At 58.6% G+C, this 26,321-nt stretch overlaps 9 protein-coding genes across 9 annotated transcripts; all 9 read right to left on the bottom strand.

Annotated features, from left to right (window-relative positions):
• Positions 1 to 853: 853 nt before the first annotated feature.
• LMJF_32_1240 (conserved hypothetical protein) lies at positions 854 to 3,637 on the bottom strand (the record flags this gene model as incomplete). Its single annotated transcript, XM_001685388.1, has 1 exon — positions 854 to 3,637. The coding sequence occupies one exon, from the start codon at positions 3,635 to 3,637 to the stop codon at positions 854 to 856; it is 2,784 nt and encodes a 927-aa protein (XP_001685440.1).
• A 1,212-nt stretch (positions 3,638 to 4,849) lies between these two features.
• On the bottom strand, positions 4,850 to 6,058 carry LMJF_32_1230 (putative ADP-ribosylation factor GTPase activating protein 1; the record flags this gene model as incomplete). Its single annotated transcript, XM_001685387.1, has 1 exon — positions 4,850 to 6,058. The coding sequence occupies one exon, from the start codon at positions 6,056 to 6,058 to the stop codon at positions 4,850 to 4,852; it is 1,209 nt and encodes a 402-aa protein (XP_001685439.1).
• Positions 6,059 to 7,337: 1,279 nt separating this feature from the next.
• On the bottom strand, positions 7,338 to 9,731 carry LMJF_32_1220 (conserved hypothetical protein; the record flags this gene model as incomplete). The annotated part of the gene is made up of 1 exon (XM_001685386.1): positions 7,338 to 9,731. The coding sequence occupies one exon, from the start codon at positions 9,729 to 9,731 to the stop codon at positions 7,338 to 7,340; it is 2,394 nt and encodes a 797-aa protein (XP_001685438.1).
• Positions 9,732 to 10,899: 1,168 nt separating this feature from the next.
• On the bottom strand, positions 10,900 to 13,305 carry LMJF_32_1210 (conserved hypothetical protein; the record flags this gene model as incomplete). The annotated part of the gene is made up of 1 exon (XM_001685385.1): positions 10,900 to 13,305. The coding sequence occupies one exon, from the start codon at positions 13,303 to 13,305 to the stop codon at positions 10,900 to 10,902; it is 2,406 nt and encodes an 801-aa protein (XP_001685437.1).
• Positions 13,306 to 14,382: 1,077 nt separating this feature from the next.
• LMJF_32_1200 (putative proteasome regulatory non-ATP-ase subunit) lies at positions 14,383 to 15,207 on the bottom strand (the record flags this gene model as incomplete). The annotated part of the gene is made up of 1 exon (XM_001685384.1): positions 14,383 to 15,207. One exon carries the CDS (start codon positions 15,205 to 15,207, stop codon positions 14,383 to 14,385), a length of 825 nt encoding a protein of 274 aa, XP_001685436.1.
• Positions 15,208 to 15,944: 737 nt separating this feature from the next.
• On the bottom strand, positions 15,945 to 17,645 carry LMJF_32_1190 (conserved hypothetical protein; the record flags this gene model as incomplete). Its single annotated transcript, XM_001685383.1, has 1 exon — positions 15,945 to 17,645. The coding sequence occupies one exon, from the start codon at positions 17,643 to 17,645 to the stop codon at positions 15,945 to 15,947; it is 1,701 nt and encodes a 566-aa protein (XP_001685435.1).
• A 1,240-nt stretch (positions 17,646 to 18,885) lies between these two features.
• Positions 18,886 to 20,868, bottom strand: LMJF_32_1180 (conserved hypothetical protein; the record flags this gene model as incomplete). Its single annotated transcript, XM_001685382.1, has 1 exon — positions 18,886 to 20,868. One exon carries the CDS (start codon positions 20,866 to 20,868, stop codon positions 18,886 to 18,888), a length of 1,983 nt encoding a protein of 660 aa, XP_001685434.1.
• Positions 20,869 to 21,654: 786 nt separating this feature from the next.
• On the bottom strand, positions 21,655 to 22,899 carry LMJF_32_1170 (conserved hypothetical protein; the record flags this gene model as incomplete). The annotated part of the gene is made up of 1 exon (XM_001685381.1): positions 21,655 to 22,899. One exon carries the CDS (start codon positions 22,897 to 22,899, stop codon positions 21,655 to 21,657), a length of 1,245 nt encoding a protein of 414 aa, XP_001685433.1.
• Positions 22,900 to 24,580: 1,681 nt separating this feature from the next.
• On the bottom strand, positions 24,581 to 25,726 carry LMJF_32_1160 (long chain polyunsaturated fatty acid elongation enzyme-like protein; the record flags this gene model as incomplete). The annotated part of the gene is made up of 1 exon (XM_001685380.1): positions 24,581 to 25,726. One exon carries the CDS (start codon positions 25,724 to 25,726, stop codon positions 24,581 to 24,583), a length of 1,146 nt encoding a protein of 381 aa, XP_001685432.1.
• Between the last annotated feature and the right edge of the window lie 595 nt (positions 25,727 to 26,321).

Genomic DNA, 26,321 nt, shown 5'->3' with positions numbered 1-26,321 from the left:
TACGCACGTCCTCCTTGAAGCACGTGAATGGGAGGGGACGGTGTGTGTGTGTGGGGGGGGGGCGGCGACTTCAAGTCGTCGTTTCAGCAAACCTGTGGAACTGCGTTCAGCAAAGGAAGCTGCACATGACCGCAGAGCGAATTCCTCGCACCGTCTTGGGAGCCCCTTGCCTGTCTTCGGTGTCAGCACGCTTGCGTTCGTTTTTTTTTTGGCAGGGGCGGAGAGAGGGTGTCCGACGGTGATCCACACCTGTCAAGGGCTACTCCCACGAAGCAGCAATAACAGGCAGCATGGATGCAGAGTCGGCGGTGACCTCTCTGTCTCTGAGCCATCACCTCTTTCCTCTTCAGTTGGGGTGTGCCGTTCACGTTCTCGACTTGATCGAAAGAGTGAGAGGGATGACACCGTACACGCACGCTCCTGACCCAGCGCAGGCACGCCCGAAGAGGGATACATCACGTCATCGATGGAAGGGCCCGAGGGCGTGAAAACGCCGGTCGAGCGGCGCAGAGAATGCATAAAAGGTCATGCCGAGCAAGACCCGAACACACACACACACATATATATATATCAACATACAAATGTCGACATCCGCAACGACAACTGCAGACGCCCCATCAGGCACAAGGACCCACCGCCGTTTTTCATTCCTCTATTACCGAAGCTCCAAAACGTGCGCCCTGCGGCAGACGCTGGCGAGGAGGCGTCGGGAGGAGGGAGGAAGGGAGGGTGAGTGGGGTTCGATAAGGGGCACTCGGTTCCACACCGCTAGGCGTCCGAAATGGCACCGCGAGGACTGTCGTCTTGGGGGGAGGGGGGGGGAGTAGCCATTGCATTCCTACCCAGAGTGCGTTCAAGCCCCTCCACCTTGTGCTGCGGAACCGAGCTTCTGGCCAGACTGTACCATACGTATTAGCGTTCCAATGTGCTTCTTTAAGTTCGCGGTACTGGTGGACAGCTCGAGCGTGTTACTAGGCACCTTCTTTGCCTTCACGTTCAGCACCTTTGCCAGCACCGCCTCCGTTACCTCCTCCCAGCCTCCGTCGTTTTCATCAGCGACGGAGCAGCGGAACAGCGTCGAAAGGGTCTCCGCGTCTTGCGGGGCAAGCGGTGGAGATTTGATCTCCAGACAGAACCAGAAAAGCTGCGCGCAGCAGTTCAGCATGGCCGAGGCCTGTCGCAAACGTGTCTTTGCCCGCGTCACTGCGTCTGCCCTCTCCCGGAGCAGCTTGTAGCCTTCTTGTAAGAGCACGCCCAACGCCGTCGCGTCAGCTGGGCTGCGGTCGCGGAAGCGCGCCAGCAGTCGCTTCTCCACGGCGCGGAAAAGTGCGGCAGCGTCGTCGAGCGCCGCCGAGGCGGCCACCATTTCCCGCCGAATCGCCCAGTGCGTGTCCACCACCGCGAGGAAGTCAGGCACCGGCAGATCATCCGGGACCTCGAGCTTCAATGCAGCGGCGCCACCGCAGCAGAGTCGTACGCGTCGCGTGAGCTCCGCAGCAAGCAGCCACAACCCCTCCATCGTGGATCCCTGCAGCTTAAAGCGCGCCGCATTCTTGGACACGAGCACCGTTGCATCCGCGCCGTTCAGGTAGTGCAGCGACAGGACGTTCACCGTCACATGTCCGAGAGGGGCCATGTCCGCAAACACGTCGATGAGCGACGGCGGCTGGGTCTGGTCGGTATTGAGCTGCATCGAAAACGCCGTGTTCTTGATAGGGGCGACGGGGCGAGCCACCAGTGGGAGGGGCGCCAGCGCCACGTGTTGCACCGTCTCGTACTCGCGTCGTTGACCGCGGTACACCGCTACAACCACCACATCCAGCGATGAGGGAATGATCAGGTCCCTGTTCTGAAGGGCGCGGGCCGTGAAGGTGCGCTGAACACTGCTCTCTGGCGTAATCTGCTCGATGACGCACTGAGACGGCGTCACCAGCAGTGGCGGTACAGCCTGCAGCACGAGAGAGACCGCCTCGACGTGGTTATGGAACGTCTGCAGCGTGACGGTGAGCTCGGCGCTGTTGTCAGTGGTGCTCAGGCTCGAAAACGCGCTTGTGATGGATAGTGACGTCGCGACAGCGGCATTGCTGGGACTCGGCGGTGCTGCCGTCTGGATGCCTGACGACGCTGCCCCCTCCTCCGCTTTGCCGGCACCACGTTTCTTTGTGCGTTTTCCACCCGTGGACGACAGCGACATGGCGGGGATGGCGAGCGGGTCATCCTCGTCGCCGTCCTCAGTAGCGCTTGCAGCATTGCCCGAGCACTCACGAATGAGCTGCTCATACTGCTTCAGGTCGTTCACAATCTCTGTGTAGGGGATGGACTTCGTCTCCAGCGACTCCGGTAGGTGATCGACGGGGTCGGTGCCAAGGTAGTTGATGCTAAGGGAGCTGTCGGAGGCCAGATTTACAATCATGCCTTCAACGCCGCACAGCGTCGCGACCGTGAGCTGCAGCGGCGCGGCGCCACTGGCGACAGCGGCGCTCCACTGCAGCTCCGCGTCCGAGTAAACTTGCACAAGACCGTTGAAGGTTCCGACGAGTAGGTTGTCGTACGGGATGCCTGGCAGCGAGTATACGCACAGGGTCGACGCCTCCACGTCAAGTCGACGGAGCATGCGCGGCTCGCCGCTCTCGCTCAGCACGTACAAGACCGAGGTGCAAAGAACCACCACGTCGGCCTCCTCACGCGTCAATCCACGCGTAAGCCGGCATACGGCGATGTCGACCGCGTCCTCGCCCAGATTGAATGTCCACAGCGGGCAAAGGCTGGAGGAGCGACTTGCGGCCACGGCGCCCGCCGTCGTCGCCGCCGCCGCCGCCACATCTTCCGCGGTACTGTTCAAGACCAGAGAGCTGAAGCTGTAGCTTAACAGAAACATGGACATGTTGCACGTCAGCAGGGCATCGCGGTGCATGCTGTACTGCATCGGGCCGGGAATAAGAAATTGATTCTGCGGCAAAAAAGTGCGGTATAGCACGCCGCCGTAGTCCAGAATCGTCAGCAAGCCATCCATCGACTGAACACAGACCATTTTGTAGTCGCTGTTGCCGAAGCAGCCACAGGCAAAGTTGTAGGCAGTAGACTGAAGGTGAGCCTCGCGCTGAACCGTTAGGGTGTAGAAGGCGCCGAGCTCCTTGAGCGACGAGAAGGCGTCCGGCACATTGGAGCTGCTGCCGTGCGGGGAGCGGTGGGGCAGCTGCGCGTCCGCGGTGGACGACGACGTCACCTCCGCAGCGAGCTCGTTGCCGGCGGCGTCGCTGCTCGTCGGGTTCGGCGCGTTCATCGCATTCGCGTTGTCGCTGCCGTGCGCGGCAATCTCGAGGAACATGAGCGTGCGCGGAAAGAGCACTGCCAGAATGTTGGGCGGCACGCCAGATTTGAAGGGGCGGAAAGGGCCGCAATCCAGCTGCAGGATAGGTTTGTCGTACTTCTTTTCAAGTAGCACATCGCCGGGCAGCATTGGGCCCTGGGTGGCACTCGGGTTCAGAATGCGCAGCATGCCTTGGTAGGATCCCAGTACAATCTTGTCGAAGAGATTGCTGACATCTGGGTCGGCGAGGACCATGGCGGAGGGGCTGAACTCCTCCCCTGGAAAGGAGGTGTACCAGAAGTCGCGCAGCTGAAACAGTGAGCCCATCTTCTTGGCCAAGCGCACAGTGACCCACTAGAACAGGCGAGCAGAGGCGTGGAATAGCAGAAGCAACAGCAGCGAGGAAAGAATGCAGTCTTTAGCGGTGCTGCTGCGTGTGCTGCTTCTCGTGCCCGTGTCGGTGTTTCAGGGTAGGTCATAGACGTACACGTGCGCAGAGAGAGAGCGAGAGAGACTGAGGGCCACCACTTCGTCAGCGTGGCTGCTTCCTACCATACTCTTGTTGTTTTGGTCGTGCGTGCGTGTGTGTGTGTGTGGGTGGGTGTGCACACCGATGGATGAATGGCTGCCGACTTTGACGAGTGCAGCGCATGAGCTGCTCACAGGGCGAAGAGAAGAAGCGTGATATGATAGAAGAGCGCAGAAGTATGTTTATATATATATATATACATACATGTGTGTGTGTAGATCATCATATCGTGATGGGATGGCTGTGAACCGAATACGCGATCATGTGGGGTGGGTGGCTTTCGCTGCTGCGGTACACCTCTCGCTACTTTATCGTCTGCCGCTTCCCAAACGGGACACACGACAGGGGGCTGTTCATCTGCGAGCACAGGCAGCCAGTCTCTACGACACCGGAGGCGGCGTAGCCCGTCTGCATCATCACGAACAACAGTTGTGGCGCTTCTTCTTTTGCTCTCGTAGCACTTGGAGGAAGAGGACGGGTGTGCCTTGTTACCTCTCCGGTGCCTTTCCGTTTGTTGTTTTCTCAATACACTACTCGGATGCCTGTCACACGGACGAGGGCAACAGCGGCTTTCGCGACAGCAACGGGGAAGGGGCTGCCACGGTTCACACAGAGAGGAGAAATCGCTGCCCTACACGACACGCGGGTACACGGGGAGAGATATGCAAAGTAGAGATGAAACACATCGAGCAGGCCATGCACGCATACACATACACTGACTTGGAGGTAGGAGGACGTGCACCCAGCGGCCGGCGCATGCGCAACCCACCTTTCATGTGCACCATGATGTATGCACGCACCGCGTTGCTGCAGAGCCCGCGCTCTGCTGTAAACTAAAGGAGCAGCCGCAGGAGGAAGACGATCGCGACGTGGCGCAGAGAGGGGGAAGCGACACACACACGAGAATAAAACGTGTATATGCACATACACATATATGTGTGTGTGCGTTCCACCCAAACCAGCAACACGCGGTCAAACTCCTGGTCCCTTTTCATGACTTGCACGGCGCATTAGAAGTTCTCGTTGTCCCAGGACCACTCGTCCTTCTTCGTCGACTGCGATGCAGGAGGGGAGGCACCACCACCACCAGCATCTCCACCGAGCGGGTTCACGGGGCGGCTCGATGTCGGTTGTGTTTGAGGAAGTGCGGCACTGGGACTGGCTCGACTGGGTGAGTCCCAACCAGACGAGGCAGAGGCAGTGACGCTCTCCGTTGGCGAGCTCTCGGATGCGCTCTGCCGCAGTACTCGCCCTTGGTATACTGTCGACGACTCTGGTGACGCGGCACCGACCGGCCTCGCTTGCACCGCGATGCGAGAGCCTGGGCCGTTGCCGCGGCTGCCTTCAATGTGGCCATATCGAGTCTGGCCAGCAGCACGGTTGTCTACGCTGCTCTCCGTCTGCGCCTCACGCGCGTTTTGGAGCATGCGGTCAAGGCCGTCGTCTTTGTCGCGGCCGCCGCCTTCCGCTATTCGCTGCTGCAGGTCCGCGGCGTAGGCAGACACTGTGGCAGACACGCCCGCCCACGTTTGCGCCAAGCTGCTGCGCATCCCCTCCACGTCAGCGCCCTGAACTGCTTTCGTGGCGTGCTGCGCCAGTTCGGCTGTCTTCTGCGACACAGCGCTCCACCCGCTGTAGAGCGCGGAGTACCACTCTCTGTCGCCTTCGCTGTTGTCTGACATCACATGCGGCTGCCCGTTCGAGCCAACACCGGCGAAGCGGTTCAGGTCGGTCTGCGGGTACGATGACGTTGGAAACGGCCCTGCGAGGCTCGCCGCGGCTTGGAGCCGCGTGTACCAGGCTGGCGGCTGCCAGGACGCCTCGCTGAAGGGTTTGCCAAGCGCCTCGGACTCGAGCATGTCTGCGTAGCGGAGAGCTGGAAGAGACTCGTAGCGGGCTTTCAGGGGGGTATTGGGCACTTTGTGCTCCTCAAAGTACAGCCGCGCGCGGCGGTTGCCGCCCAGCTCCATCTGACGCAACTTTTCCGGCTTCCAATCTACCCAGCCGTCCATAGTGGAGCTGCGGACAAACGAGAGATGCACACCGAGGCCGCGGTGCTGCCCGCTACAGTTTAGGCAAATGAAGGTGCCGTGCATGACATCGCACCACTGCGGGGAGGGGGCTCCGCACTCGAAGCACTGGCTGCACTCAGGGTCCTTGGCGAGGATGGCAACAAATGCCCGCTCATCCTTGGGACTGACGTAGCTGCGGCCAGCCATGGGCACAAGAGTAGCAGAAAGGAGATGCGTATGCTCCACAATGCACGTTGGGTGCGCGCCAACGGTGAAGGAGGAGCGGACTGGATGGGTGGACGCGTGGAGAGATTCCACGTGCCCGCATGCGACGTCGAGTAAGCTTGTGAGAGCAGCGAGGCAAGACTATTACCTGCCACACGATGGACGCACGCAATAGGTCGAAGATGATGTACAGCGAGTCGCCGACGCCGCAAACAAGCCAAAAAAAAGTGGGAGACTTAAAAAACAGCAAGGGAGACAAGATGATAAAAACCACACACGCACACACACACACACACACACACACCATAGCAAGTGACCCCTAATGAATGACAGTGGATGATGACTAGCGAAGCAACGAAACGAGTTATAGGGCGAGGACAAACATTCGCTTTCCTTCTTTTTTGTTATGCGCCTACGCAAGACTTTGCCGAATGCGAAGAGCAGCGGATGCGGCAAAGGGCGAGAGGAAAGAGAACGGGGTGCGAACTAAGCTCCACGTGCTGTAGAAGAGAAGGATAAAGGCAACAGAGGGAGAGAGAAGTGTGCAGCGTTTTGGAAGCATCGCGTAGAAGGATGCGTACCGCGCAAACGCACAACCGGACGGTGATGGTAGGCGCAAGGAGACATCTGACTGCTGTGTAGTTGACGCGCAGCCGACAATAGATGCGAGGACATCTATCTCCCATGCGCGGGGGGTAGGAGGTCTACTTGCAAGGGCGTTGGAGCATGAAGACGACCGCTGAGTCTCCTAACATCCGCAATCGGCAGCTAAACCAAGGCACTCTCTGCTTTTACTCACCGTGAGCGAGTAGGTGCACCGAAGTCACGCGTTCGTTGTTTCACTCGTTTTTTTGTTGCGCATTTTTTTCTGCTCCACTCATGCCGCCGCATATGTAGTGCGAGGCAGTGGCAGTCACCAGGGGTGTGCACGCCCGCATGTGCCGAAGAAAAGGGGGCGTTTATCATGAAACACTACACAGCCACAACCACTGATGGGTGCCACGAACGCGGCACACGGGCGCCACTAATATATACATTGGCTTGGTCGTAAGATGCAAGGCAGAGCCCGGTCTGTCAACGCAGCGCAAGATTGTTGATCGCTGTTTGTGGCGAAGCGAACGACTGACGTGCATGATTGAGTATTTGAGCTGCTCTCCGCTGCCCTCCCTGTGTGTGAAGGAAGCTGTTGTAATCCGAATGAAAACTGCAGAAGCGAGCCTTGACCCGTCGCGTAGATGGGCAACGCACGCGCGCCACCCCATCAGAGTTTCTCGTCCTTCTGCATGAGCTGCAGCTGCTCGGCTGTGGCCTCGCGCAGCTTTCGATTCGGTTGCAGTTTGCGCTTCGACTGCCTCCATTCCTTTCGCAGCTTCGTCAGTCTCTCCTTGTCACCCGGGCTACTAGACACCGGCGACTCGTCCTCGCCCTTCCTGACCCCCGGAGACGATCGACCGCTGCCGCCGTCTCCCGCGCCGCGCTGGAAGGCCGAGCCCCCTACCAGGCCCAGCCGTTTGCTTACTGTCGTCTCTCGCACCTCCAAATCACCGATGCGCGCCTCGTAGACCTGGCGCAGAAAGCCCACTTTCGAGGTAAAGTCCTCCTGCATCTTGGCGATCTGCTTCTGCTGGCGCTGGAGCTGCACGGCCTGGCGAGCCATTACAGCCTCGGAGGAAGCGTTCTCGGCACGAGCGCCGCCACGCGCCTCTGAGGACGTACTCGGGGTGCCCATCTTGGAGAACAAGGACGAGAACGAGTTGGCCTCCAGTGCCGTGATGCTCTCGTTACCGGAGACGACAGACGCGGAGCTCGGTGCGCCGCGGGTGCCACCGGGGCGGCCACCAGTGGGTTGCAAGGCCGTCTCCATGTTGTACTCTTGCCGCTCCAGCAGTGCCGCACGTCCGGTAGGGTCGCCCGCGATCTCCAGGGCGTCGGCGCGCGGCGTTGTCGACGCTGACAGCGTCAGGACTTTGAGGAACGCGGCCATCTCGTCGTCAAGCACCAACGCGCTCTGCAGTTCATCCATGTCGTCATGGATATCGTGCATCAGGTCGACAAAAGTCGAGACGGACTCGAACGGCAGCACATCGGGGTCATCGCTCCGTACGCTCGTGGGGGCGCTGACGGGCGCTGGCATGCCGGTCGTGCTGCTTGACCCTCGCGCGCTCGCCAACTTGGAGCCGCCGCGGCTCGGCGGCACTGAGGTGCGAAGTGGTGGAGGGCTGACGCCAGAGTGGGACGCTCGCATACTGCGGAAGCCAGGCGACAGCGCCAGACCCACCGGTGTGACACTGTGCACGCCTCCGTCAATTACCGCCATCTCGCTTTCCGCTGCCATAATCTGTGACTCCGTGAGGCCAGGTAGCGTGCGTGAGGCTCCCGCGGTCAAGGAAGGTACAGCAGTGCTGCTGCGGGCAACTTCAGACATTTCGCCCTCGCCTTGCTGCTGTTGCTCCGTCAAGTTGTATCCGCGCAGCGTCGCCAGCGTGTATCCACCGTGCCACCGCTGCGTTCTGATATTGCCGAAGCGATCGACAGAGGTGAGGTTGCCGCTAGGGAAGGTGACGCGTATGCGGCGCACCACCTCGGACGTGTTGTGCTGCAGCTGCGCGAGGATGGCACGGGCGTTGCGCAATTTCGCATTTTGCAGGTCGTACAGACGAATGTGCTGAAAGGAGAGGCAGAGAATTTTCTTGCGTTCCTGCAGCGCGTTCATCAGCTCCTGTGCCGTTTCCACCACCGTGTCCTTTACCGCCGTGAACCGGCCCATGAGCTGCTGGAAGTTTGCCTCCAGCATCTTGAGCTTGAATCGCACGGTTGGCTCGACTGCCGCGTACGCCTCGCCCGTCCGTCGTCCCTGGCTGCAGCTCAGCAGGACTTCCCGAACGTCCGTGATAAGCCCTCGTGAGCCGCGCAGCTGCTCGCTGAGGCTATCCATGGTTTGCCGGAACGTGATGCGTGCGGGGTTGAGACTCTCCTGCACCATCATCTCTCCCGTCACCTGCTGGTACGCGCTCTTGCAATGCCCCTCGAGTCCCGTGTTGAGTTGGTGAAACAGCAGCGCCATCTGGTCCTCCAAGGCAGTGCTTTGCTTCTTGAGCACCTTGTTGTGCGTCTCTAGCAGCTCCACCGCCCGTCCGTGATCGTATGCTACCTGGCCGACATTGTCGAGCATCTCCTTCAGCCGTCTCCGCTCCTCCTCCGACGCGCTCAGCTGCCTCTTCAGCTCACGGATCTCGCGCTGAAGCAGACGCACCTCAGCGAAGCGGAAGTGCTCGTCATTGCGGTCGTCTGCAAAAACGACGCCAAAAAAGCAGCTCAGCAGCCGACCAAGCTCAGCGGTGCGCCGGAACAGTCGAGAGGAGAGAAGCAGCAGGTCGGTGACAGGCAGCGACGACGGCATCTCACTCTCCAGATGGTACAGAATATCCTTGAAGCTGACCACATCGTAGACGTCGCCGGCCACGAGGGTCAGGCACGAATGGATCATTTGCCGCAGTTCCACAAGATTCGCGTACTGCTCACTCGCGAGCGGATCATAAGCGTATTCAAGACTGCTGCAACCTGGCACAAAGGACGCCTCTGTCTGCACCTCATGTTGCGAGCGCCGACGACCCATGAAGGTGCGCCGGCCTCTCGCGCCGGTCGTCTCAGTCATGGCGCTAAGATGACGATGGAGAAAAGAGGTATCAGCTACGAAGTAAAGCGTGTGCGTGTGTATGTGGTGTCGGCCTACGTAGATCCGTTTTACTTCCCATCCGACACCTCTCTGCCTCTCACTCTTTTCTCCTTCTTTGTCCGAAACCGTACAAGCCGTCGTGCGCACTCTGGCGACCAACGGGTGTTCAGTAGTCCCGCTTGAAAGCAAGAGGGCAGCCAAACATAATAACGTGCGCAGACGTCCTCGCTATAGACGGCAGCGCAGTGCCTCCACAGAAACACCGACACACACACACGCACGAAGGAAAGAAAACAGTAGACGGGGCGAGGGACAATCAGCCTCGTGGGTCGCGCCTGTAGTACGAACAGCCAACGAGTGAGAGGAGGAGGGAGAGGCGACACGCGAGAGATGTCAAGAGAGCGTTTGAAGTGCTTGAGATGTGCCCGTGCACGTGTACGACGGACAGCATCCGCACTTGGCTAGACTTGTGTGGGCGTGCGTGAAGCCTGGCAAATGAGCGAGAGGAGGGCGGAAGAACAGAAGGCCGATGCATCGGCGGTCCTCTCGACTGCGCCCCCTTCCGACATCGGCCACCCACTCTCTCAACCCTTTCCGTTTTCGCTCCCACCTGCGTTGACCGCCCGAGAGGGGCGCTCATCAACTTGTGGCGACACACGCACACACGACATCCCTCTTCACCAGACAACAACCCGAGAGAAAAAAGACAGAGATGAGGATCCAGGGCGAACAGTGCCAGTCACCGCGCTGATTGGACGAGGGGGCAGCACCACACTTTCGACGACGGGAATGTCCCCAACTGGCAGGGGCAAACCCATCATCACGCCGTCTCCGTGTGTCCCAGTGATTCGGAAAGGGAAAACGACCACAAAAAAAAGCGGAGTTCCATCTGTTTTGTTGACTCTTGTGCGTGCACAAGTAATGTACATCAAATAACATAGCACCACATAGGGATGCCCACCGCCCCCCCCCACACACACACAACAGACACACACCTACCCCCACAAGATGACCTTTCCCACGGGGAGACAAGCTCCGAGACGCGCGCAGGGTGAGGGCGGGAAGGGCCTGCCTCCTGTCCATTCTATCACCCTTGCGTTCGGCTTGTCATAAAATTGGGACGAGCACTGCGGCTTCTTCATCTCTTTCATCCCTCACCTCGCACCTTCATCTTCTGCAGCGTGATCGGCGGCGGCGGTGTGTAAAATAGGGCGCGAGAAACGACCTCCGCCAAGACCCGGCGTCCGTGCGCGTCCGCGAGGAAGACGGCCATCGTGCTCTCTGCTGGCGGCACTCGATGCTTCTTCATGTCGCTGAGCACATCGTACACAAACGGCTCCTCGTGCAGAACGAGGGTCTTCAAGATGCTATTGTAGCAAAGCACGTCTAGAGGAATGCAGTTCACGCAGGCCTGGTGAAACACCCGCCTTACCGCAGTGACGTCGCCTTGTCGACCGGCCACTTCGAAAAGCACATAGTAGGACTCGGTGCTCGCCTCTAGCTCCGAACTACATTGGATCCTTTGGAACAGCTGCTCCACCATATCGTACTGCGCGTGAGCGAGGTAGTACTGCATCAGAATCGTGTAGCATTCCACGTCCGCGGCTGGTGCGCTGCCATTGGCGGTGCTGCCGTACTCCGCGCTCAGTCGATCAAACCAGGCTTGAATGCGCGCATCGTCGCGGACCAGAAAGAAGCGCAGGACTGAGTGATAGAAGGCGACGGTGAGGGGAATGCTATTGTGCGTCACATCCTCCACGAAGGCGACTACACTGTCCACCGGCACATCCATCTTGCCTGTCAAAGCGTCGAGGCGAATGCAAAACGTCTCCTCGTTGGCGGCTGCGATGGAGTAGGGCTGCACCATCATCGTGTACAGACTTTCGGCAAAGGCGGCCTTACTCGGTCTCGCGTGGGCGTAGCGCAGGACGATGTTGCACGTATCCGTGTCGGCCCACGCGCCGGTCGGGTGAATGCCCAGGCGCATCTGCTCGTACTCGGAGAAGATAACCGCTCCGGCGTCCACCGCGCAGAGGACGCGGAGAAAGGCGTTCATGAGCGGCGTATCGATGAGGACGTCCCGCTCCTTCAACTCCGCGACCACATCCTCGGCCCAGTTAAGGTCCTTGGCTGCACAACATACCTCCAGGAGAAGCAGCCCCAGCGAGGCATTCAGCGTCATGCCGCTCTTCCGCATGTCTGCGCTCACCTCCTTCGCGAGTGTGTAGTGCTGGTAGAAGAGACACGCCTTCATCATCTGCCGCCAGGTCTCCAGGTTAGGTCGGACGGCATTGCTGCGCATGTTACCCACTTCCTCCTCGTCTTCTGCCTGGAGCGCCTCTTCCAAGAGTATGCCGGCATCGGCCCGATGCATGTCGTCGTCACTGCTTTTCGCTATCCCCCATTTACGTGACGGCAGAGAGAGTTCACGGCCAGCGCCTCTGGGCCTGTCCACGATCTCGCTCGTGTGCAGTACCATGTCGTTGTACACAACGAATACCCGCTCGTCCTCACAGCTCTGAAGGATGCTGAGCGCTTTGTTGTAGGTGTAGGTGTCCGGCCACACCTGGATGGAACGCATCTCGCGCAGGAGTGTCATGACGAGCTCGGCAATGGCCTGCAAGCCTTGAAGAATCTGCTCCCGTGTGCGGCGCTCTGCAGAGTAGGCGCCAGTGCCGCGCACGTAGTCGAGCCGCTGCTCACACACGGTGATCAGGTAGTTGTACGTCTCGACATTCGGGATGAGGCCCTTCTTCTTCATCTCCTCCACGAACTGGAAAGAACGGTCATAATCGCCATGGCGGCACGCCGCCTTCAGGATCGTGTTGTAGCTCCGAATCGTCGGCTTCAAGTTGAGATAGAGCAATTCCTGAAACACCTTCAGCGTCTCCTCGTACGGCGCTGATTCCATCATAACACTCATCAGGCAGTTGTACGTGTTCACGTCGCGCGGCACGTTGAGCTGCTTCATCTCCTCGATAAGGAAGGTTGCCTGTGCGACGTCACGGACGGCCGCGCAGTACCCCAGCAGGGTGTTGTACACGGCCGTCTCGGGCACCAGTTGAAACTGCTGTCGCAGCTGCTGGTAGAGGAGGAAGGCTCTGTTGTACAGCGCGCTGCGCTCGCACGCGCGGAACAGCAACATATAGCTCTCCATGTTGGGCCGCACGCTACTGTTCTCCTTGAGCCCCTCACTCTTGAGCTCATCGTAGAGGGTGAAGATGGCGCCATCGGTGAAACGGGTGACGCGTTTCATGAGCAAGTTGTACGTCTGCGTGTTCAAGGGAATTCCCTCAGAGTGCATGCGATGATGGACGAGGGCGACCATCTGCCGCGAGTCTTCATGCACTGAATCCTTGGCGAGAAGGGTGTTAAAGCTTGCGGTATACGGCGCGCACTCCATGACGATGTGATACGTCTCTTCGTGGTCGTCGTTCGTCGCGGTGCGCGACGCCTGCTCCACAACCGCTGCAGCCGGCTGAACGAAGCGGTCTTCGGTGCCGTCGCGGCGGCGAATGATCAGCTCCGCCGGTGGTCGCTTTGTGAGGTGCATGATGCCGTCACGCGTTCGAAATGCGGTTGAAATATCTCGTGTTGGTGTATGCGTTCTACGCAAGGGGGTGTACGTGCTTCTTGTGAAACACCGAGTAACGGTGTAACACCTACCGGCAGCGTGAAGTGCCTGTGCTCACCCGTTCGGGAGACGGTGGCAGCGTTATTTTCGCTTCGACAGCGAGGATTGAGGAGAAGGGAGGAGGTCGTCGTGAGATCCGAGAGCGGGAGAGGCGCGTAAAGCCCTAGTGGTGCACATTGTTTCAGCGGAAGACGCGGACGAAGGAGGGGGGGGAGCAGGTTAAGGGACACCACTGTGACATCCTTTCTTTTTCTAGTTGCTTGCTTTCCCTTGACTGCAGAGGCATTTTTTTTCCTTCTCTTGGGCGCCTGGAAGTGCCCTCATTGACTCAAACGTGGCACGTTTTGCTTGTGTGTGTGTGTGTGTGTGAGAGCAATGCAGCCGCGCAATGCTGCCGACCAAGGCTGTACACTCTTGCACGCACCTGCCCAAGCAGTACACAAGGAATGACTGTCACCACCGCGACATCATCCTTACACCCAAACACCGGAGCAGCACAAGATTCGGTACCTTCAGTTGCTTGGACACAGGCCTTTCAGACAACGCCGACAATGAAACATCTGCAGAGAAAAGGGAGTTGGAGCTGTCGAGCAAGAGGCAGCGGAAGGAAAGCGGTGCGCGCGTGCCGACACTCCTTCGCGAAATTCCGCACACACGCGCTCACTCCCCCCCCAAACACACAGACACAAAGCACAGCCTGGTTCGACGAGGTTTTCACGGATATAAGGTGGCCTGAGTGGGGGACGTGAGAAGTGGGAGGAGGGCCCCGCGTACACGTCGTCTCGCGCTCCTCAAAAGCCGTCTGAGGCGTGAAGGACAGCGCTGACACAAGGAGGAGAAGGGCATGCACTAAATACGAACCGAAGAGGAACCGCACCGATGACCTTCATTGCTTCCGTGCACGAAGCTCACCGTCTTCTCACCGCCCCCCTCCCTCTCATCAAGCCCTCGCACATCAATCAAGATGCGCAGAGCGCACACAATGCAGAGAGATGCTCACACAATGTTCTGCAGGTCGGCGACAAAGTTGATGTGCTGCTCTATCATCTCCTTGAAAGGGATTTCCTTTTGCAGCGTGTCGTCCTCGCGGGTGAAAACAAAGTGCGTGCCGTCCGCGGACAGCGCCCATTCCCGCTTCGCGCCAATCTCGCGCACCTTTGCCTCCGTGTCCACCATGAGAATCCGCTGCGCGGCCGGGATGGACAACTGCCTGTACGACTCAGGAATGCAGTTGGCGACCTCGTCTCGCACCGTCTGCTCCAGCATCTCCACGACAGGCAGGTACTCATTCGACGGCACTTTCTTGCGTGAAGTGAGGAGCTTGTTGTAACTACCTTCCATCAGGTACCGCTCGAGCCCGACGGCGAAGCGGATGTACAGGTTCGAGCCATGCGTGGCAAACGGAATTTTCTCCATCTCGGAGTGGAACTCAGCAATGCGGCTGCAAACAAGGAGGCGGATGAGGTTCAGGCCGAGCAGCATGAGGTACTGTGGCGACTCTGGCAGTTCATCGGCGCCGATGTCGCTGTAGTACAGCTGCAGCTGGTTGAAGTATACCTCGAAGGAAGCAAGGTCTTTTTGGTGCGCCGAGGCCAGGACGCCGAGCTCAAGGTAGTCACGTGCAAGCGACAGTTCCTCGCTCCGGGTGTTGCTGGTGGCACCAGGATTCAGGAAGCTGGGAAACACGATGATGCGACGCTTGATGTCCGCCAGAAGCTTGCTGCACTGGTCATCGTTTTTGGCTTCGTAGGCGGCCTTCAAGCTCTTCACATCCTCGGCAATCTTTCGCACGGTGATCGACAAGTCGCCGAGGGCGGACATGGTGCCCGGGGAGAGCACGCAAGGAAACGCGAGAAGGACGACGGAGGGACACACGGCGCGCGTGACGGAGAGGCGAAATGCAGAATTCGTGCGCCAACACAAAGTTCGCGAGCTCAGCGACGATGACGACGACCGAGACACGAGCACGAGCGACAGAACAGGATGAATAAGAGCTGCGCGCCAGTAGGACGAGACGGTGATATTGAGGGGTAAGAAAACCAAAAAAAAAAAACAGAAAAAATTCGATGAAAAGAGAGGGCGAGTGAGGAGCAAGCAAAGCCTCTTACCCCTTGCACACGGTGCGCCGGCGGCGAGGCAGATTATCGGCCTGGCTTGCGTTGGTGCATGTATGCCCCCAGCGGTTGAGACGCGATGCGAGCCCACAAAAGCATCGAACAGAAGAGAGTGAGAGACAGCACGGGCACTGCACGCTTTCCCTACCCACGCCCCTCCGCCTCACCGACCGCATAGTCCCACAGTTTCAGTTGAATGAATTGCCTTCTCCCAGGAGGACGAGTACATGGCCTCATATCTGCTTGCCGTTCTCTTCCTGATCAAGGCCGATGTCGGTGTCAGCTTTCCCTCCTTTTTTTTTTCGGTTAGTTCGTTTGCATAGCAGTTTCAAACAGATAGCACTGTAGCAGAGTCCTTCACGCACGAGATACCACCACGGTGGCGGCAGTCCTCCCAGCGCTACCACCACGAATACCTCAACCCACTAATGCCAATAGAATATCTCAATCAAAGTAGAGTGTCGGCCCGCAAGCTAGGAGGATGCCAGCACCAAAGCCCTCCTGCTCGCAACACAACTCGGCCGGCATCACGATTGGCACACCGCCTACGGCCGGTGCAGAAGCGGAGGAAGGCGCGGGCCGCCAACCTGGACGCCGTCGCTTGCATGCGGTCCCCGAAGTACCTTTGTCAGATCGCTCGACAGACTCACGAAAGCGTACACACTTCGTCAGCTTGTGGACGGTCACGGCGCTCTCCTCACGTGACATCGGCAGCCTTGGTGGCGGTGGTGCAGACGATTTGGGGGGCTGGTTCGTGATGTTCGTTAAGAGCGGTGACTCACAGGAATCTTGGGTGGACAGGCCAACTCTCCGCTCGGGGCGGCGCAGAAAGATCGGCGAGTTCTCCGTGAAGCACACAGAAGCCTCCCACATAACAGGGGCTACAGGCACACTACTTGGCACGGGCACAGCCAGACCAAGTGCACCGGACATCGTGGTGGAGTTGATGCCGACGGCGGCCGCACCAACAGACTCGCCGAGGTCACGAGTTCGCACCAACGTCCACTGCTTGGCAGGCGTCGCGGCACCCTCTCTCTCAACCTGCTTCTCCATCACCGACGGCTGCCCCGACATCCTCAAATCCTGAGATCGCCGTGCTGGCAGGCGAGTGTCATCGTCGAAGCCGCGCCCACTGTAACGGGTGTCCGATGGCGCCTCTAGCAACGAGTGGCGCAGTTCCTCGATCTGGGTTAGGTAAGACGAGACAGTGGTTCGTGGTGACAGAACAGCGGAATACCGCGAGGAGGCGAACGGACTCATCGCGAGACTAGACACCCGCTGGGCAGCGGTGTCGAGAGGCGCAGAAGCCGCCTTAATCAAGTCGAGCTCCGGGCCAAGTGTCTGTTTTTCCCCATCACTTGCCGGCGTCCCTGGCGTTGCGGCGGCCGCAACCACCATCGCATCGAATCCCTCCTCGAGCGGAACGCAAGATCGCTCCACTGAGAAGGTGGCGACCTGCGGGCTTCGGCTCGAAAACCGCACGTGACGAGCACCTTCGACGTCACCACGGCCGAGGCAGCTCATCCCTACAGGGTCACCGAATAGAGCAGAAATGCTGCTCCAATACGATCCAGCGGAAACATCAGCCGGACCTGCGGGGCACTCCGCCGCAATCGGCGAAACATCCGGAGAGTCACTTAACGGTTCTTTAGTAGCTGATACTGCTACCGCCTCCGGCACAGTTGCCGCGCCCGACGCGGAGGCTTTGTGCAGGCGAGACAAGCGAATCGCAAACTCCTTCGACGGAGACGGTCGATTCCGAGTGAGTTTCGAACGTGCTCCCAAGAAGACAGTGCGGCTGTCAGGGTTCTGAGGCGCAATTCGAGGACGCAGGCGGCGCCGTTCAGATGTAATGGTGAAGGCGACGCTCTCCGATGGTCCGATGCCACTCGGCGACGGCGTCTGCGATGCTGCACGGTGTGGTGGCCGCGCTTGCGCAGGTGACCCTCGAATGCGCAGTTGGGGTTGATCTCTCATCACTCGGGCGCCCTTGAAGTCTTGCTGGCGCAACATCGCGGCACGCACACGGCACTGCCGCTCGTACAGCTGCTTCAACTGGATCTGCTTCTCTTCGATTACACGCTGCAACTCCTGCTGGCGGGGTGCGAAGCCCACAGAGCCAGCGCGCCCCGTGCTGCAGTGCATCGTCTCACGGCATGTGAGACGACATCAATGGCAGGCTTCGATATTCGAGTACCCTCGTCGTAGCGCGCGCAGGCTTTTGTGCGTGGAGAAATGAGGGACAGGGGGGGGGAAGAGAGGAGAGCCAACAAGCGCAGAGAGTGGTTTAAAGCACCCCCACTGGTGTGTTCGTCTGATGCAGCCGCTAAGTTCCAAGCAGTCGGAGGCGCGGGGGGGGGGCGGGGGAACGGACGCAAGAAGATGTGAGTGGTAGTCGGTGTTGAATGGGGCCTTCTCCTTTCCATTGCCCTCTCTTTTGCTTGCCTTTTTTGTCGTTGGGCCCCACTATATGTCTGTCTGTACGTATTTGGAGGGGAGTCGTGGGGCCAAGGGAGAGACGGGGGGGGGGGTGCAAAGAAAAGAGGAGACGTGCGCGGCTGCTCTCTGTCCGACATTCACCGTTTCGCAGGAGCAGAAGCTGTCGCAAGAAAGAGAACACACATTAGCCTGAGCCGGAAGGGGTAGGTGCAGCACTTCGCTTGACGCCTCCAGCAGAGGTATCGACGCGGAGGAGCCCACATGTCGATGCTGACGGGACAACCGTGAGGCGAATGTTGGTCACCTTCGCCCCTCTCTTGTTACCGCTGCCTGAATGGCAAAAAAAAAAAACCAACGCCCCCTTCACTTTTCGCTTTGTTTTCGTCTTCAGCCCCCCCCCCCCTTCCCACTGCTTGGCGAGTTCCGTGACCGTATGTGTGTCCGCGTGTGTGTGTGTGGGGGGGGGTAGAAAGGGTGGAAGACGGGGAAGAGGATGACGCAGAAGTAGCACAGGGCAAACGCAAAACAAAAATATGCAAGAGACAATCACATTACAACAACAAAAAAACACACATCATGACGGCACATATACATACAGATAGACAGACAGAGGCGGAGAGATGGGATCTAGGCGTGGCGGCCTACGCGCCGCGAGCAACGAAAAGCAAAAAGGGGTCATATGGAGACCTGCGGGCTGTAATATGTACATCAAATTCGACATTGCAGGGAGGTGAGGGAACAGAGAGGACGACAACGAAGAAAAAACGACAACAACAGGCAGCGGCCTTTGCAAGATAAATCAGAAAACAAGGAATATGCTCCCCATAGAACAGCAAAATGTTTTGAGAGCTGGTTAGATTCATATGGGCAATGCCACGAATCGACGTCAGCGCAAGTGCCTTGGGCTTCTGTTAGCGTGTGTGCCAGCTCCTCTGCCCGCCGCGCATTAGCCACCGGAAGCACCAGCAAAGAGCCGCCCCTGGCGTTTGTGCAGTCGCTGCAACGCCGAGTCGCGCAGGAAGCTGTTGTACCTAGCTTTTTGTGTCTCTGACAAGTGGTACCGCTCATCCTTTTCTAGAATAACGCTGGTGCCGTCGCGTAGAGAACTGACCTGAGGCTGCGTATGCACCGTCGAGGAGGCGCCTGATACGGCTCTGTTCACGTCGGGCGAGGAGTGCTGGCGCAGGTGAACACAAGCGTCATCTCGACTGGGCTGCGAACGCACACCCGTAGGCGCGTGGTTCGCTACTGCACTCGCAGTCGTGTCCTGCGCCGCCTCCGCGTCCGTCTGAGTGGGCGTCTGCTCCGGTGATACCGCTGGTCCCGTGGCTGGCCAAACCCCCTGCACAGGACTGATTTCTTGCATGTGGGCTTGCGCAAAATGCCACCCATCACCATCTTTTTCGTCCCGCCGCGGATGCGGGTGTCGCAACGCAAGTCCGCCCGCCAGCGTCGCGGGGTTCGGAGACCTCGACACGGGTGGGGTCAGCTCATCCCTCACGGAGTAAAATTCCTCCGGCGATTTTAGTTCACTCGCTGCGATCGGGATGAACTGCTTGGTGGAGACATTCAGCGACACTGCGCTCTCTGGGCTGGACAAGTCCCTGCGGGGCAGCATCCGCAGTTGCTCCTCGAGCTGCTCTCGTTCCATGCTGTCGAGGGGGCTTCCACAGCCACCGTTGCTGTTCAGAATCGACGGGGTCGCAGCAGCCTTCACGCTTACGGAGTTTGTTAACCCGTAGGTGCGGCTGTAGCGGTCGATGTAGGCGACCACCACGGGGTCATGGGCCACGGAGCTGAAGGGACACCAAACTTCAGCGACATGGGCGCCGTCCACGCCGGCAGGCTCCTTGTACTGCACAAAGAGTTGGCGACCGTCCTTCATATCAAACTTTTCGCCAAGCACCGCAACGACGAGCCCGACTAAGCCGGCGTAAGTATCATCGCCCTCGGGGTTCCCCACCCCGCCAGCAGTGCCCCACCAAGCCGACGAGGCAGGCATCTTCGAGTCGACATCCACCTCGTCCCCTTCGTCGCAGGTATACGGAGACCAGAGTGGATCACACAGCTCCACGTGAATCTCCAGACGTGCTTCCACCTGCTCCTTTTCCAGCTGGATGCGTCCCACCTCCTCACGAGAGACAAATAGCGCGACAGCAGCTTCCCTTTCCGCCGTCGCGCTGCGGAGGGACGCCGCGGAGGCGGCGGTAGCAGACGACGCAGACTCCGCTGCTGCGGCGTGTGACGACACCAGTCGCGCCGACCGCTTCTGCGAGAGCAGGTGACCGCCACCACCATGCGGAGTCAACCGCCTAGCTGGTGCGCGTGGGATCGGCACCGCGCGCATGCCTACTGCTGCGCACGGGCGCTGCATACTGCTTCCTCGACCTTGGCCCAGTTGCTGTAATTCTTCCGGCGCACAGAGCAGTGGGGTTACGGCCCTGATTGACGCAGCCGAGGGGAGGCTTGATGAACCACCAAACCGGAACAGCAAGGGACTGCTGTCACCATTCTGCTGAAGCAATGCGCTCAGCTCAACCATCCATGTCCAAACTGCTTTCAAGCCCCTCGACGCCAATAGGGACCCCACCCCGGTCTCATTCCGGGAGCTAAGTGGGACGGTCAACGATGCACCATGCTGCATCAAGAGTGGGCCCATCACACCCATGTTTGGCGCAAAGGCGGCGGCCAAGTGCAGCGGTGTCGCCCCGTACACGTTGCGGGCATCCACCTCGACACCATGCTGAAGTAGAGCATAAGCGGCAGCTACGTTGCCGACAGTAGCGGCCCAGTGAAGCATTGTATTGCGACTCGCATCGCGCATGTGAACATCCTCACAGATGTCCAGATACCGGCGAAAAGGTTCTTCTAGCGGCGAGAGCAACAGTTCCAGCACGTAGCTGAACGCTGACGACCCGTCAGAGTTCATGGAGGTAGCGTTGGCGGTTGAGCAAACGAAATGGAAGACAGCGTGCGAGCAGGCGGTACCCTCGGCAAAAACAGACGACGCAGCCGTCTACGTGAGATCACGCATGTGCGGCGTTACCGAAGAGGAGGGTTCTTGCTGCCGCACACACGGGAGGCAGGGGCGCTCTAGGGAGGATAAAGAGAGCAATGCACACACGACAATCCGAAATCGCAGTGTACACGCAATGAGAGAGAGAGAGAGAGAGAGAGACAGAGGAAGGGAGGGTAACACAGACATGCCTTCACACAAGCTGCTTCAGTGTCCGTGATCGCCCAAGGAGGGAGAGCCGTAGGTGCTCGCCGTGTTGCGGAATCCCTGGAAGGCGTGAATACGCGTTGCTGGCCCGTCGCTCAGCATTTTGTATCGCGGGAACCGAAAGAGAGGGAGAGAGAGCACCACACACCGCTTGCTTTGTGTAGACAAATGAGCGAGCCTGGATGTGGTTCCGTTCGCTTTTTCGGTTGCGTGCTGACTCGCTCGCGTGTTGTTGGGATCACCCCCTCCCGTCCTCCTCCTTCTCCTCCTCCCTGATAACGGATGCAGCACACGTATCCCGTGTGGTGCGGGGCGTTGGTGATGGTGATGGGATCGGAGCAACTGGAACGCATACGCGCGGAAAACGAAAAAAGGACCGGAGACAGCAAAAGAGCGGAGGAGGGCGGTACCCCGGGTTCCCGGCAGCGGTGACGTCCATTCGGGGCAAAAAAGTCCATGGCGGGCTCAGACACTCTACTCACCCCCTCTCCGTTACACTGTGACCAGCATTACCATGACAGAGATAATCACAATGGCTGCAGGAAAGAGGAGGATCATGAGGAGTGGCAGTCCGCCAACAAAGGCGTAGAGTGTCGCGTAGACGGCGGTCGCAAGGGATGGCCAGCACCGCCATACAAGATACGAGGTAGGCGAAGCAGGAGCGTGTGCAGACATGCCCACTGGATGCGCAGACCCTCGTTGTCGGCTCAGGTGCTCGTCTTGCTGTCGCCATCGCGCCTCCTCGGCGATAGCCTCGGGGCTGTCTACCCAGGAATCATCACCTGGGGCCTCCGCGGCGTCGAGTGCCGTGGTGAGGTCGTCTGTGCGCATTGCCTGCTCCTCCCCCGCGCGCGCTGGCTCATCAGCGACAACTTCGCTGGACCTCGTAGTGCCCGACGAGGCGGCGCTGCAGAAGAGACGACGCAGGAGCGCGTACAGCCCGTGCAACGCCACCACCGCCACCCAAGTGATTGCAAGCGACGCAAGACACACGCCGCGGTAGAGCCTCACCTCAGATGGTGTAGCCGGGCTACTCACGTTCAACACCGCGTACTCTGGGTACTGGTCATAGGCCAGTGCGCCAGCCAGAGGAAGCTTCCAGCCTGCGCATGATGTGAGTTGTGCCGCCGCCGATGTCGTCGCGGAGGGTGCACAGAGAACGTAGAAGCGCACCCAGTTCACCCACTCCGTCCACAGCCCATCCCACAAAAAGTCGCTACCCAGTGGCAGCAATCGACGCCGAACGAGCATGTGGGCCGACAACACGCAGTAGCTGCAGGTTCGGTGCACCACGTCGTAAAGCGCGCATGTCCACACGGCCACCAGCAGACGCCACAGCCGTCGAGTGTGCGCAGAACTGTTCGCATCATCCGCAATCACGCACGCGTTGTGCTCTGCCGATGCTCGCACGCGGCGAATTGCTGCCGGGCGCACCTCTAGAAAGAGCACTGCTGTGATAAATGACAGAAAAACCCACGACGACGTCGCCACCATCGTGGGAGGGACTCCAGCATCCTCAATGCGGAAGTTCCAGCTATCCTCGGCGTGCCCCTCGGTGACAGCCGATGATGAGCTCATCTGCGGCCTACTGGAAAACGCAATGTTGCGAACGGCCCACAGAAGGGCGAGACGGGGTTGCTCTTCGGCAGAGATGGAGAAGGAAGGGATTGAACGATGGCCACAGTGGTGATCGAGAGAAAGTGGGGAGAGCTGCTGTGAAGGAGCACGGTTGCACATCTGCACACGCACACGGATAGAAGTGCATCCTGGATGGCAGCCACAGAAAAACGGCGCACTGGCGCTGTGCTTGGGGGAGGGTGGGAGGGGGGAGAAGGGGGCCTAGTGACCATGACAGCGCAGTCTCCTGTCACGCACAGCCACGTGCAATTGTCTGGGCACCCCTACCGTTGCCGTTCACGTGGCGCATGGGTTGCAGTGAGGGGGGAGAGGGCGGCCTGCATCCCTAGCCTCCCCTGTGCGTCAATGCGCAAAGTGATGCTAAACAGAGGAATGTGATTCGTTTCGCAAGCCGGCATACATGGCCGAGAAAAGACACGTGCACATGAAGAGGAACAGACAGGTCGGCGCATCTGCTAGAGTCACTGAAAAACGTGGGAGGAAAGAACACACGAAGCTGACGCAGAACGAGAGAGAGGAACAGACAAGGTTTAGCATCTGTGCTCGATGCACGTACACACGAGCGACGAACACACATGGCTTCCTGCTAAAAGGCATCATCAGGACACCCCAAGGTGGTGAGTTCGTCCTCACTGGCGCACACCACAGAAAGACAAGAACAGAAGACGAAGAGTTCTCCGCTTCCTCAACTTTCGTGTACAGAGAGCACGCTTTCTGAAGGAAGAAGGACCGCGAACGCACGTGGCCGACGACGACACACGGTCGTCACGGCATCTGCCCAAACCCATCACAGTGCACAACTCCGTCATCCACCACCATGTTCCATTTGAGCACATCGCGTCGGTAGAGAGAGAGAGAGAGCACCGAGACAACGAAAAACAAAGAAAGCGAAGCGACTCCAGAGAGTGCGTCGACGAGGTGACAAGCAGCTGTGCCGTGAGAAGGCCAGGCGTAAACACACACAGGGAAAGGGAGATGCGACATAAGCACGAGGGACAAACGCGCGTAGCCCCTTCCCACGACCCCCTCCTCACCTCTCGACATCAACGCACCACTCGCAATACGTGTGCAAAGGAAGAGCGAAATACGAAACACATGTATACAGGGCACAGGAGAGGGCAGGCATATCTGGCGCCTCATGACACGTCTTCCCCGCCCTCGCCCGCCATGCAAAACAAAAGAAAAAAGAACCTCAACATAAATCGAAACACACACACACACACTTACACACATGCACAGAGGATACACGAAGATTCATCAATGAAAAAAAAAGGCACTACAATTAAAAAATATATACGACAAGTACTTCGACAATTTCCATCACCGCATCCGTGGCACAAGGCGCATCCGTGCTGCCACTAACCGCTCGGCCATGTGCGAGTTCCCGCCTGTGTGAGTGTGAAGAAGAAAAGGAAAACGGAAAGCTTACCCGCACACAGACACATCGACTCGTTCTATGTAGCCCAAGAGCGAGAGACGCATTCACGCCTTCGCCGATATATGGTGCTGCAACAAAACAACGAACAACAACAACAACAACAAAAAAAGCGTGCTCGCTGTCACTGGGACACACACACACAAAAAAAAAAAACAAAAAAAAAACACACAACACACAACACACGGAGCTAATGAAGCGCTCTGCTTGGCGCGCACGGTGCAACACGGTGGCGAGGTAGCCGACAGTGGAAATCTAGTGCAGACGAAATCATCCCACCCACCGCGGGGGGTCCTTTCTAACAGGAAGCACTGTCTTCCAGGACTGCGGAGTTCCAGTCGCCGATCATCGACTGCCTGCCATGGCCTGGAGCGACGCTTTTTGTCCGTTGCCGTTGCCGTTCTTGCGCATCAGCAGCTTCATCTCCGTGGACTTCTCATTCTTCAGCCTCTCCAGTTGCATGTTGGTCATGCCAGCCTTCACACGGGTTCTGTGGGTGCGGTCGCCGTGGGACCTCGCCGCCGTGTCCTCCTTCGCGCCCGAAGCAGTCGCGGCATCAACGCAGCGGCGGTGCGAGAACTTCTTGTTCTTCACCAAGAAGTTGCCAAAGAGCGCCAAGAGGGAGATCATGTACCAGAAGAGGATCTGCAGCAGCTCCGCGCTGTACTTGAGCTCTTCCCGCGGCACCCACACGAGGTCGTACGCGGACTGTAGGCAGTTGAAGACGAACTGCCACATCTGGCCCTTCGTAATGGCAAACTTGAACTTGCTCAAGACGTCGCGCACGATGCCGGATGGGAAGAGCAGCGTGAGAAAGTAGTACCCGTACATGAAAACGTGGACGCCAGAGTTCACCATGGCGCTGTAGTACGACTCGCCGCCAGGAGCGACCAGCAACGCCAGCCACCACAGCACAAAAACCGTCGTGTGGTGATACACGTGCAGGAAGGTGACCTGGTGGTAGTTCTGCTTTAATAACATAATTACCGTGTCCACCCATTCCACCACCTTCGAGACATAGAAGAGCCAGATCAGCTTCGCAATGCGCCACTCAGCCGGGGAGGTGCCGACCGCGTTGTTCCAGAGCGAGTACCCCGCGGCGCGCGCGCTGATCATGAGACCAAGGCTCATGTACAACGAGAGAAGATGGAGACCGAGGTTGTGCACCAATCCGAGAGTGCGGCACGAGAACTTACCGAGTACACGATGCAACAGGCGCAAGGTGACAATCAAGGAGAGGTAGGCCAGTATCGAGGCGATAACGTGCCACGGATTCAGGTACGGCAGGCGCTCCGCAAAAGGGTGGGAGCGCGCGCGCATCCACGCCTCCACGAACGCATGCTGCGCCGGGAAGTTGATCTTGATACTGCTTTCAAAAGCATTGGCGGCGGAGCCGAAGCAGCTGTACACCAGCGCCGCAGACTTTGTCAAGACCCAGTCAGGTACCTCGATCGCGGCCGCGATCTGTTCGGCCTGCTCCAGAGAGACCATGACTGCTTTCCCGAGTCGTCAGACACGCTGTAGCGTTGAAATGCAGAGAGAGGGAGCGAGAGAGACGAAGAAGAGCGTAGACCGGTGTAATGCGCAGCAAACACACAATTTTTTAAAAAGCAATAAAATGGTGATCAGTGAGCTGAAGGCGTAGCCATGCACATACGACACAGAACTGTCGCACAACCTTCCAATCGCCACGGCGATGAAATGAGAGAGAGAGAGAGAGAGCACGGGAGAAACGGTTGGAGGACGAGGGAGGGGTCGAGCAGACGACGAAGAAAACAATAACTTGACGGGCTTTCCTCTCAACCGATACACCAAACGATAAGAGGTTAATGCAGAGATTCCAGAAGGCGCGTGGAGAAAACGCGACGAGACACGTATGTATGCGAAAAGGAGGCAACGACCACGAACAACGACAACAAATAAGCGGGTGACCTTTACTAAGGCAGAAAGAACGCGAATTTAGGGATACTCGAAAAGACGACAATGAAGAAAACACAACTGTTCGTTAGATGGGCGAGGCGTTGGGTATGCACGCATGCAGATGTGATACGGCCTACTTCCTCGAACGGAAACGCTGGGCAAAGGA

Source organism: Leishmania major, chromosome 32 (genome assembly GCF_000002725.2).
Source record: "Leishmania major strain Friedlin complete genome, chromosome 32".
In the NCBI taxonomy this organism is placed as follows: Eukaryota; Euglenozoa; class Kinetoplastea; order Trypanosomatida; family Trypanosomatidae; genus Leishmania; species Leishmania major.
This window is presented reverse-complemented; position numbering and strand designations above follow the sequence as displayed.